Here is a 12700-nt window from a genome sequence, read left to right on the forward strand (position 1 = left end):
GCTTATTTAGTCTGGAAAAAAAAGATGCCTTAGAGGAGATCTAGGTGTGTTAAAAGTAAAAATCCAGCCTTGATTGCCATGCCCTGCATCCACATAGCAATATTACTAGCGGTTAGTGCATAAACCCCATGGTAGCCCAAACTAGGAGTTCTGTTGTTCAGCATGTTGCTGATGACACTATGACAGTTAATGCTACTGTATAAGTCATACCTGTGTTGGGTTTCTTGTGGAGTGCCACTACAAGATGTAAAAAATCAGTGTCATTTGGTTTGCTATGTATTGGCCTTGTGTTATTGGATTTAGACCTGGTACAATTATATGTTCAGTTCATTTTCTGCTTATTTTGCTTTACTTTGACCAGTAATGCAGAAAAATCTTAACACATGATTCTCTTTGTAATGACAGAATGGCCAATGGTACATTTAACAGACAAGTGGTGTTAATAAATGAGTTTCTGAACAATCCCAGCAAGCATAACTCACCTTTTAACATCTCATTGATGTAGCATTTGAGGTATTGTATCCTCCATTCATCACACAGCTCAGCACACTGCATCTTCTCTGATATGCCATTTTCTGTCACCAACAGCATTGGGTTTCCATACTGGGTCTAACAGAAATATATACATTACAACAGAAAGCATGCCCTTCTGGCTGTACGACACTTAAGGAGGAACTCTGGCCAAAAACTAAAATCTTCCAAAAGACAGTACTGTACATTGATAACACAATGCAGAGTTTGTAATCCAGCACCGACAGAGTTACAGATCACTTCCTCCTTTGTTTCCTGCCAATTTTATCTGAAAGCCTGAAACAAGAGACTTATGCTGCCAGCTCACATTTTTGATCACTGAAGGAGCTAGAAGTGTGACGATGTAAATGAAGGAGAAATCTAGCCTTACCATGCAGGAAGATATTTGCATTTTCACACCCCTGCTCTTTTCTGATAACAGTTGCACAATACAGGTCATTCCTGCCATGGAATACAAAAAGATTTTTATTAGAATTAGGCTTGAAATCTATAAAAAAATATATTGAATTGCAGCAGCAAGGTTGGCTGATAGGCCCCTGGGTCTCCCCCCATCTAATATTGCTTACTCGGGACCCCTGCAAAGCGCTCATAGCAGAATGAACTCACCTGTCCATCCCCATGCTCTCTCATGTGTCCTCTCCAACTTCATTCTCGCTGGGGCGCCTGTTCTAAGTGACCTAGCAGCATGTACTAAGTCACAAAACATGCACGCAGGTCATGGAGAACAGATAGCCAGCGAGGATGAAGACAAAGGGGAGCTTGTCAGCAGACAGGCGAGTGCGCTTTGCTGCATGTGCTCTGCAGGTCCAATGGGGGATCACTTTTAGATGGGAGGAGGCCGGGGAAGGGGGGGGGGGGGGCATCAGCCTGCCTTCGATGTATCATCACCCCGTCCCCTTTGAGCACGATCTTTCCGTCTGGTGCGAAATTTTTTTAATTGATTTTGGACACAAATTGATTGATATTTGATTGGTGGCCATGTTTGATCATTGATCTCTGGCTGATTTGATCACAGTGATCAGATCTGTCAGAAAAATCAATTAATGCATGGGCACCTTAACCATAGAGGTGTACGGTCTTACTTTTCTGTAAAGAAATAAGCTTAAGGTTTTAGACTCACCTGGGGCCTCCTCCAGCCCCTTTTGAGGCCACTCCATCCCTCACTGTCTCTCCATGCTGCTCATGTCCCCTGCTGGATGGCCCAGTAATGTCTAAATGGATTTCTATGGAATCAGCATCTCAGGTACAGAACCTGGGAATAGGACCGATTCCAAGACTCAACAGGATTGCTCAAACCGTCCTGGGCAAACCACTGTAAAAAGAGGCGGAACACCACTGGCTACAAATAATGTTTATATTGTGGAACAGAAACACTACATGTTACAGACTCGCAGGTCCTTCATCAGGTGCATGCATTATTTGCAGCCAGTGGTGTGCCATGTCTTTCTTTTACATTGGATGGCCCAGCACTCTGGCCCAGTCGTGCTTTGTCGCATATGCACAGCCCAGCAGCACATGCGCCTCAGTCATGCTCCTGTGGCCACAAGACACTCATTTCATCTCAGTCTTTCTACATTGAATGCAAACCTTGGGAATTTGTAATAGTATAATCTGAACTATTTTCCATGAGTAGGATTTAGTACTATATATTTTTTTTATTTAACAGATTAATGAACTAATCCTTTTACTCATGAATTACCTTCACAAAATTAAGCAGCCTCCGAAAACCCCAGGGAACAGAATACAGCCATTTTGACTCTGGTTCAGGCCATTTGGGGTCCACCAACTCTATCAGATCTCGGTCAGTGAAGTAGCTGGGGCCCTGCGATGACGGGAAGTTCCTGCTTGTGATGTATCTTGTGGTGAAGTGGCCAATCCCAAGAAAATCACTTGTACCTTTAATGAAACCTTTCTCCTGAGAGCTGAAGGCTGGGAGTCTGGACATTCCCAGGCCTTGCTGAGCACTCTTCTGGCCTTGAAGAAGAACACAAGCCATATATTACTGAGCTCAATGGACAAAGGAATACACAGACATCTGCATATTACTTTTTATACTACAACAATAGAGAAGACAACAATAATATTAGTGTTGGGTTAAAATTAAAAATGCATCTGGTTGTTGGTCGACCCAAAGCTATGTTTACTAAGCATTCTTATGCACTCTGATGCTATTACTAGTAAATCCACTAAGGTCCTCCTTCTTGTATCCTTCCTTGAACCTTAAATTAATGATATGCTAAATTGTGGATCCAATCCTTGATTCCTACAGTGGAAGACTGGGTCAGACTAGTGAATAATATTCCCCTATGCCACAAGGCAATATGTAAATCCAGAGGTGTTCATCACAGATTAAACAAGATTTGGTCAGAATAGCAGAAGTCCACATATACGAAAATATAGCCTATGTATTTCTTATATAGAATGGGTTTAAGGGTTAGTGCCAATTTTTCTGATGTCACTTAGATTCTATTCTTAACTTGAGTTATGTTGTAGGGATGTTTTTTAGGGTGTTAATATTGCTTTTCTCTTGGTATATTACCAAATGATTATTCTGCTAAAATGTCAGGTCTATCTTACCTCTTCATACTGATCATTGGACTTCAATGTATTAATATGCGATAACTACCACTGCTCTTTTTGGAATGTTGCACTCTTTGTTTACTGTACATTCAGGCCCATATACAATTAACTTTATCTCCTGGGTTTTCTCCTGAGTGATATTTTCACACCTTGTCAATAAAATGCCTCTTAAGCCACCGGCAAGCAAGAAAATACTCAAAATAATTTTCAAAGTACATTTTCCCCTACGTTTGGTACTTTTGCAAGTGCAGAGTAATGAAAAGTTTAAAAAAAAAAAAAGTTGAAAAACTATATCCAATAAGAAAACTCAGGAAAAAAAGTGAATTGCATATGGACCCTTGTCATAAAATGCCTTTTAACTACTTGTTGCACGCCGTGCAGTATATTCACGGCCTGGAAAAGGTTGCCGGGTGCACCAGGGCTGTGAATATAAGTCTGCAGCGGCATGCAGCCGCCGCACGCACGCACATGAGCCGCCGTTATCGCCGGTTAGTGGGGAGATGAATGAAGTCCCCGATTCAATAAATGCCGGTGCCTATTAGACGCTTGCATTCATTGTATCTTCCTGTTGTTAAGTGCCACGCATTACTTCGATTCACGTGCTTATGTACGTGAATCGGAAATGATGACTGAGGACATCTTGTGGCCAAATAGTAAATTACACCAAAATTCACATTTATTTAATAAAAATCCCCACACTGACTTTTATCATTAACTATTTCCCTCCCACACTTTCCCATAGTACCCAAACTTTTTTTTTTTGTATAGAAAAAAAAAATTACATAAAAAAAATATATGAGTAGTTACCTTAGGGACTGAACTTTTTTAATATTAATGTTAAGGCGGTATATTACTATTAATTTTTAATTTATAGGCTTGTAATTAGTGATGGATGCAAAACTGAAAAAATGCACCTTTATTTCCAAAAAAATATTGGCGCCATACATTATACTAGGGAAATTTTTTAAACGTTGCAATAATCGGGACAAATGGGAAAATAAAATGTATGACTTTTATCCTCAGCAGAACGTTTTATTTTAACACTATAATGGCCAAAAAGTGAGAAATGTTTTCATTTTTTTTCCTTATTATTCATGTTAAAATGCGTTTAGGATAAAATAGTTCTTAGCATACTGTACCTCCTAAAGAAAGCCTAATTGGTGGCGAGAAAAACAAGATATAGATCATTTCGCTGTGATTAGTAGTAATTAAGTTATTGGCGGAAGAAAAGAAGGAGCGCTGACAGGTGAAAATTGCTCTGGTCCACAAGGGGAAAAAACCCTCAGTGGTCAAGTAGTTAAACCACTAACATGCAAGAAAATACTCAAGATAATTTTGATAGTACTTTTTCAGATGGCCCTAACGGTTCGCCGGCCAACGGTTCCAGGTGAACTTCCGGGGGTTTGCGATTGCGGAGAACCGCAAACTTTACCGGAAGTTCGGTTCGCCCCCATAGTGTGCCATTATGGTCAACTTTGACCCTCTACATCACAGTCAGCAGGCACATTGTAGCCAATCAGGCTACACTCCCTCCTGGAGCCACTTCCCCCTTATAAAAGGCTGGCCATTTTACTTACTCGTGTGCCTGCAGTAAATAGAGAAGGTTCAGCTGCTGCAGACTCTCTCATAGGGAAAGATTAGTTAGGCTCTTGTAGGCTTCTTAGCTTGCTCCATGCTGATTCTTATTGCTAAAATAGCACCCCACAACAGCTCTTTTGAGAGCTAATCTTGTTCTTGTGATCTTTTTTTTTTCTGTGTGTCCCACTGACACTTGTGTTGCATAGACAGCCTTGATAATTCATACTGTGTGTGCCACTGCTAGGCCCAGCACATACAGTGACTACCTGTGTGTGTGACAGGTGCACATTACCCATCACTGCATATACCTACCTGTTGTTCACTGTGCACCCACCTACGTGAGCGCACGCAGTGTCACTGTGCCTGTCCGCTAGCTGTCTATGTGTGACAGGTGCACATTGTAATACCCATTACTGCATATACCTACCTACCTACCTGTTGTTCACAGTGCACCCACCTACCTACGTGATATGAGCGCATGCAGTGTCACTGTGCCTCCGCTACCTGTCTGTGTGTGACAGGTGCACATTGTAATACCCATTACTGCTTATACCTACCTACCTACCTACCTACCTACCTGTTGTTCACAGTGCACCCACCTACCTACGTGAGTTGAGCGCACGCAGTGTCACTGCGCCTGTCCACTACCTGTCTTTGTGTGACAGGTGCACATTAAAATACCCATTACTGCATATACCTACCTGTTGTGTTCAGTGCAACCACCCACCTACGTGAGTGCATGCAGTGTGATATACCACTCCGTGCATACCTGTTAACTGCACCTGTGTGACTGCACATTGTATTAGTCAAGTCAGTGCATACCTTTCACTTCATCCCCCCCAATATGGACAAAACAAAAGGCAGAGGCAGGCCACCTGGCAGGTCTGTTCGAGGTTGCTCTGTCATTATTTCGTATGGCCCTCGACCAAAGTACAGTGTTCAGAAGAAGGCACGTGCCATCAACCCCCAATATTGTCAGGACGTAGTTGACTATTTAACACAGAACACCTCATCTTTCTCAGCTTTCGCACGGAAGCGTGACATATCTTCCTCCTCCTGCTCTGATTCTGGCACCCCACTTAACACTCAGTCAGCCGCCACCACCAAAGTGTCATCACCCCAGGGCTCAGTGGTGTGGACATTTTTTTGTGCGTCTGCCTCAGATGAGAGCAATGCCATCTGTACTCTCTGCCACCGAAAATTAAGCCGTGGAAAGACCAAGACCCGCGTAGGGACAACTACCTTACGAAGGCACATGATTACAAAGCACAAACTGCAATGGAATGACCACCTGAGGAAAAGCAGCACACAAAAGCAAAAAAAAGTGTTTTAACCGCAGTGTTGTAATAACATGATGACTTGCCTTTTATTCACTAAACCTGACATGTTAAAGAGAACAAGAAACGAAGCACCCTCATGTATTTTACCATATATATTAATGGGAACATGACAGTAAACACCAACTCTGCTCTTTGTTTCATCATTCACTGCTCAGTCTACTTGTTATCAGCTCTGATAAAATCTCTGACTGAGCATTCAGTCTAGCTTTGCCCCAGAATGATTATAGCTGAGTCAGTCTTCTTTGATGTTTTTTCAAGCCCAAGCCTGCCCCCTTGTTGCTCTACTTTCCTGCTATGTATACTTGTAGTAGGAAATCAGAGCCAGAAGGGGGGCAGGCTTGGGCTTGAAAGACATCACAGAAGACTGACTCAGCTATAATCATTCCGGGGCAAAGCTAGACTGAATGCTCAGTCGGGGATTCTTATCAGAGCTGATAACAGGCAGAATGAGCAGTGCAGAATGAAAGAAATAGCAGAGTAAGTGCTTACTGTCATGTTCGCATTGATATATATGTTAAAATACACGAGGGTGCTTTGTCTCTGGTTCTCTTTAAGCACAAAAACAAAAATCCATCTGCTTGGAGGTGGTATACATTAAATTTAGATTTGTAAGTTGTACATTTATTTTTATTGCCTGTATTTTATTGTTTTGTTTTGTTTTTTCAATGTTGAGCATTGACTATAAAAATATATATAACCGCTATACATGTCCATTAAATATAACTGTCAAATACAATACTCTGCAAGTTTTTTAATTTTCCTGCCTTGTGTGAGAAAGCGGTCACTTGCCTATGTATTCTTTCATGATTTGTGGATAGTCTCCATTGTAAACAGGATTAGCAAACCATCCGAAGTTAAACTGGACAAATCTCTCTGCGGCTTCAATATCCTTCTGGCTGGAGATGTCCACCGGATCGCCCCACTCAGTGGTCAGAGAGATTCCCACCATCCCTGAGCACAGATGCAAAAACACAGCTTAACCACAGATAATGTACAGTAATTGTATATACTGTAAGTTGGTTTCCAGGAATGTATAATATCCCCTAATTTCATGTGTATTTGTCTACATGTCTTTGTGCTTTGGGCATTTTTTTGGGGGGGGGGGGGGTGCAGGGCAATAAATACTTACCGAGCCTCTGTGGAGTGTCTTCTACCCTCCCTGTAGCTTTCTGGTGTCCATGTACGCCGGGAAGCCGCTAAGAACTACAGGATGGGTAGAGGGGTAGGTAAGTATTTTATGCTGCACGGGGATGGGGGAAAGGGTTGTGCTTTTTCAGCCGCTCGCTGCGATCTCCACTGGTGCTGGATACAGGGGGTCTTGCTGTATCGTGTATCAGTGCTACACAACTCATTTCGTTTTTGCTTTACTAGATGTCTGCTATGCCAGGGTAAAAGAAGATACTATTCACAAAAATACAGACTCCCTACTTACACAGTAGTATGCACTATAAATGATTTAAAATTCAGAGTCTTTATCATAAACTGCATTGCATAACAAAAACAAACACAGGAAATGTAAAAAAAAAGGTTTAAAAAGTTGGCACTAGGTTTCAAATATCTTCTGTACAGAGGCGTAACTAGACTTAATAGGGCCCCACTGCAAAAATGATAGCATGGGGCCACCTTGGTCCCCGAACCCCATTAAGGTTCACATGATTTGGAGCCAGCGAATGGCAGCAGAGAGTTCTGCTGTGAAGCAGCATCTAGACAGGGACGGATCAAGACCAAGTTGCGCCTGGGGCAAGGTCAGGTTTTGGCGCCTAAAGGTCAGGTTTTGGCGCCTAAACTGCCATTCATTTTGCCGCCTTTTCAAGAATTCAACAAACTGCACCCGGGGCAAGATACCCGCTTGCCCTTCCCCTAGATCCGTCCCTGCATCTAGAAGCAGCAAAAAATTACAAATGCTCCTGCTACTAGCCTGCATGTCAGGGAGAGGAGGCAGGGATGGTTTTTTTGTGAGAGAACGGGGAGGTTTTCTTGCTAATTGGCTGCACTTGGAGTTAGGGACTGGAAGGAGGAGGGGCCTCCAAAGCCTCTGTGGCAGGGGTCACAGGGGTGATTGCTACGCCCCTACCTCTGTATCAGGAACACAAATATATTTACATAATTAATGCATGCTGTGTGTGTACATAGTACACATGCTGGCTTGGTGCGCTGTAATTGTTGCCGCCCTGAAGCACGTGTTTTTCACACTGCTTCATGGGAGAACTGCCCCTGCAAACTATAGTCAACCAGTAAAGCGACAGGAGAAATCGATGAGTGTTGGGCCTGCTTTAGTGTTTGATGACCAGTACTTGACCCCTGGATAAGAGAAAGCCAGAAAAATGAAAGACAGCATACACTGGTGTTCTGATGTTAGCACAGAAATATGCTTTCTGAGGAAGCTATTCAAGAGTCATACCTTTCTGTTTGCTGCGCCAATGCTTGTTGTAGCTGTGCCATGTTCTGGCATGTGCCTGCAATATATGGAAAAAGCTTGTCAAATGTATTATTATTTTGGCAGCTATGTAAAGACTTTCTGTTATTCAGGTGCATTTACCATGAGCTCAGTGCGGATAAGAGTTGGTGAGAGACATGCACAAAGCAAAAGTGTCCATAGACACAACACTGATTGGCCAAACACAATGCTACTGACAAATATACTGGTATACCGGTAAATATATATATAATTTTTTTATTTTTTTGCCAGGGGGATGGGCAGCTGACTATTATTCCCCCCCCAAAAAAGATTATGGTGGATGATAAAAACATCCACTACTTAGATTTTTCCTACAAGTGTCAGATTATCCCCTGCATCAGTACATTGCTGCTGAGAAGACTGGTGTTTGACCCTACAGGCATGGCCATTAGACACTGAGCCACAGTAATGTTCTACAGTGTTTTGGTAGCATCTGCCTAATTACATGTCAGCTAAGGAGGTGTCCAGCCTGCAATGGGTCACACTGAGGAATCTATATACTAAAGAATCAATGCTGGATTGGATGTTGTCAATATTCCTTTATTAAGTTGCAAGAGATTCCACATCTAAAAAGTGCCTATCATTTATGACGCAGGATGTGCTGTTTTGGCAATTTCCTTCTTTTCAAAAATATTCACATGACATCTAGAATTTTTTTTTATCATGGTTAAGTGATAGTTTCCTAAAGCACTGTATAGGTCTGAAACTGCTTCTGGCCCAGGGCCGGCGCTACCAGTAAGGCAAAGGGGGCAACTGCCCCCAGAGTCCTTGAGGGCACCCATTTTCAGCCAATGTCTTGCCGCCCCCTGTGTGGTCTGCCTACGCTGCGCTGGGTGCCGGCGGTGGCAAGCATGCGAGGAGTCAGGGAGCCGAGACCATAAATACCCTGTGGCGTCCTGGTCTCCATGGTAATGCGGTGCTGCCCCCATGTGACACAGGCATGGACAGTGCGTCCATGCCTGCGAGGAGGAGAGGAGAGCCGCTGATGCTGGCTGAGTGGAAGCACGGAATCCATTGGATCTCTGGCTGCCTGCCTGACTCTGAATTGCTGGTGAGTCAGGCTCTATCACTAACCCACTAATTAAACCTTCGCTTTCGCAGGTGGGGGGGCACAATACTATATCTATATAGGGGGCAAAGCTATACCTATACAGGGGGAAATACTATACCTATACTGTGGGCAATATTATACCTAACTGGGGCAATACTATACCTATACTGGGGGCACTACTGTACCTATACTGGGGGAAATACTATACCTATACTGGGGGAAATACTAAGCCTATACTGGGGGCAATACTATACCTGCATTGCGGACAATACTATACCTGTACTGGGGGCACTACTATACCTATACTGGGGACACTACACTAGCTATGAAAAGAGGCTACTGGGAATTTAAAATGTTACTGGAGGGGAGAAATGGACCACTGGGCTGACAGCAAGGGAGTTAACAGGGGGGGGGGGGGGGGGGGTCTGACTTTGCCTTAGGGTAGAGGGCTCCCAGGTTACCTTTGCCCCAGGGCCCCCGTGCTGCTTAAAGTGGCCCTGTTCTGGCCTGAAGATGGTTGGTGATCATTTTTATAACACTATTGTGCGCAATGACTTGCTCCTTTGGCTGCAGATGTAGTGACCCTTGCATTGTACTGCATGGTTAGCTTCTTCATCACACTTTATTTATATACTTTTTTTTTATGTGTTTATCAGAATAAAGGGGTTTGACAAAGGGTTAGGCATCTGTTGAGGGGCAAAATTTAAAGGCCGAGGCTACTACACGATTTTTCCGATGATTGATGATTTTTTTTTTGAGCGACAAGCTATCGTTTTCACAATCTTGTGACGTGGGTACAGGCGTGATTACGCAAACAACATGCATTGCATTTTAAAGATCTGCCAAGACGGTTGTTCGTCTTGGCGGATCTTTAAAATCCCGGACTACTCCATGCAAAGTACTGCATAGTAGACAGGGCCATTAAACTTTGCTTGACTTTCCATACATGTCGCGTGCTGTGGTATGTACCCACCCACAGAAAGGCCGATTGGGGAACACTCGTTGTTGAGGGACATCACTGGGATCCATCTTCCTGGGCTGTCAAGTAAGTATTCAACTTAAGAGATCAGGTCTTCTGTGCTTATACTGTAAGAAGACACTCCTGAAATGTAAATCCATCCCTGGTATCATGTCTGCAGAAGGTTCCCCATCCTCACTGCCTGCACATCTGCCAAATGCTATTTTATTCTCTCACGGCAGGATGTCACTTCCTCCTCCTCTCTCCATAAAGCAGTTCATGCTACAAAGCAGACATCCAGCAGACATGTATAGAGATCACTGCACAGACTGAACGTTCAACAATTCTCTCAAGTCTGTGCTTAGCTTAGCATGTGCTGTGTTTATAAAGGGTTGAAAGCTAGAATCATTTAAAAAAATGCTGGAAAAATCTCCATGTCTTTGTCCTTGTGGAAATTTAAAGTCCAAATTTTCTCCAGATTTGACACTAATTTGGAGCACATGATTCCAATTAGCTTCATTCCCATCTGCCAGCATGCAAGCTGAGCATCCAGCAATACTTTCATAAATGTTGTAGTTGATTGGTAGTAAAAGTGCCTGGGTACTGCTACTTTAACCCCTTACTGGGAACCACTACTTTAACCCCTTACTGGGTACTGCTACTTTAACCCCTTACTGGGTACCGCTACTTTCACCCCTTACTGGGTACCGCTACTTTCACCCCTTACTGGTTAGTGTACTGCTGCTTTAAAGGGATACTGTAGGGGGGTCGGGGGAAAATGAGTTAAAGTTACCCAGGGCTTCTAATGGTACCCCCCAGACATCCTGTGCCCGCGCAGCCACTCACCGATGCTCCGGCCCCGCCTCCGGTTCACTTCTGGAATTTCAGACTTTAAAGTCGGAAAACCACTGCGCCTGCGTTGCAGTGTCCTCGCTCCTGCTGATGTCACCAGGAGTGTATAGCACAAGCCCAGTATGGTCTGTGCCTGCACCGTGCGCTCCTGGTGAAATCAGCGAGAGCGAGGACACAGCAACGCAGGCGCTAGGGCTGCACGATTTTGGGTTAAAATCGAAATTGCGATTTTTCTCGTAGAAATTGAGATTTCGATTTATTCACGATTTTTTTTTTCAAACCAAGCTTTAGCGGGGGGCGGGGTCAGGAGCCTAGCTATGGCGGGCTCTGTCAGAAAAATTTGCCGCGCATTTCAGGCAATGCACATTTATAAAGCCTGAAGCCCTCTATGATGACCCCTCGGCTGAAAGTGAACCTTAAGTGAACAAAATAAACTCACCTGGGGCTTACCTCAGCCCCCTGCAGCTGATCTGTGCCCACGACGAGTCGCTCTGATGCTCTGAGTCCCGCCGGCGGCCACTTCCGGTTTCGCCGTCAGGACTCGGAGCATCAGAGCGACTCGTTGTGGGCACAGATCAGCTGCAGGGGGCTGAGGTAAGCCCCAGGTGAGTATCACGCAAATTATTTTGTTCACTGAAGTGCAGTAGTACTAATGTGCGGCGTACGGGACTCTTACGAGCCGGAAGCAGGGGGCGGATCCAGTCCACAGAAGCAGTGCATATTCATGATCGGTAATGAGCCGGGCGGCGGGGGGGCGAATCCAGTCCGGAGCGGCACACACAGCTTCACCAATCACTGGATAGCGATGGTATGACGGCAGCGGTAGGCGGAGCTGTACAGAGCGTACAGCTCCGCCTACCGCCTCCGTCATTCCATTGCTTTCCAGCGATTGGAGAAGCCCTGTGCCGCTCTGGACTGGACTCGCCCCCCGGCTCATTACCGATCATGAATATGCACTGCTTCTGTGGACTGGATCCGCCCCCCCGCTGCCGGCTCGTAAGAGTCCCGTACGCCGCACATTAGTACTACTGCACTTCAGTGAACAAAATAATTTGCGTGTTACTAAAAACCGAAAACTGCCGGATACTGACGATCCCCAGATCGTCTTTACAGGAACCGCGGTTTCGGTTTAAAACCGGAAAATCGTGCAGCCCTAGCAGGCGCAGTGGTTTTCAGACTTTAAAGTCTGAAATTCCAGAAGTGAACCGGAGGCGGGGCCGGAGTGAGTGGCTGCGCAGGCACAGGATGTCTGCGGAGAACCATTAGAAGCCCCGGGTAAGTTCAACTCATTTTCCCCCGACCCCCTACAGTATCCCTTTAACCCCTTACTAGGTACAGCTATTTTAACCCCT

General features: G+C 44.5%; 1 protein-coding gene across 6 annotated transcripts in view; it reads right to left on the reverse strand.

Annotated features, from left to right (window-relative positions):
• LCTL (lactase like) overlaps nt 1-12700 on the reverse strand; it is a 51385-nt gene that overhangs the window by 20669 nt on the left and 18016 nt on the right. For all 6 annotated transcript variants that reach the window (XM_068275027.1, XM_068275021.1, XM_068275022.1 and 3 more), the window contains 4 exons: nt 8431-8485; nt 6819-6980; nt 2231-2505; nt 483-609 (listed from right to left, as the gene is read on the reverse strand). In XM_068275027.1, coding sequence (XP_068131128.1) covers nt 483-609; nt 2231-2505; nt 6819-6980; nt 8431-8485 — 619 coding nt within the window. The remainder of the gene's footprint in view (nt 1-482; nt 610-2230; nt 2506-6818; nt 6981-8430; nt 8486-12700) is intronic.

The sequence above is a fragment of the Hyperolius riggenbachi genome, chromosome 3, assembly GCF_040937935.1.
Source record: "Hyperolius riggenbachi isolate aHypRig1 chromosome 3, aHypRig1.pri, whole genome shotgun sequence".
Classification (NCBI taxonomy): Eukaryota; Metazoa; Chordata; class Amphibia; order Anura; family Hyperoliidae; genus Hyperolius; species Hyperolius riggenbachi.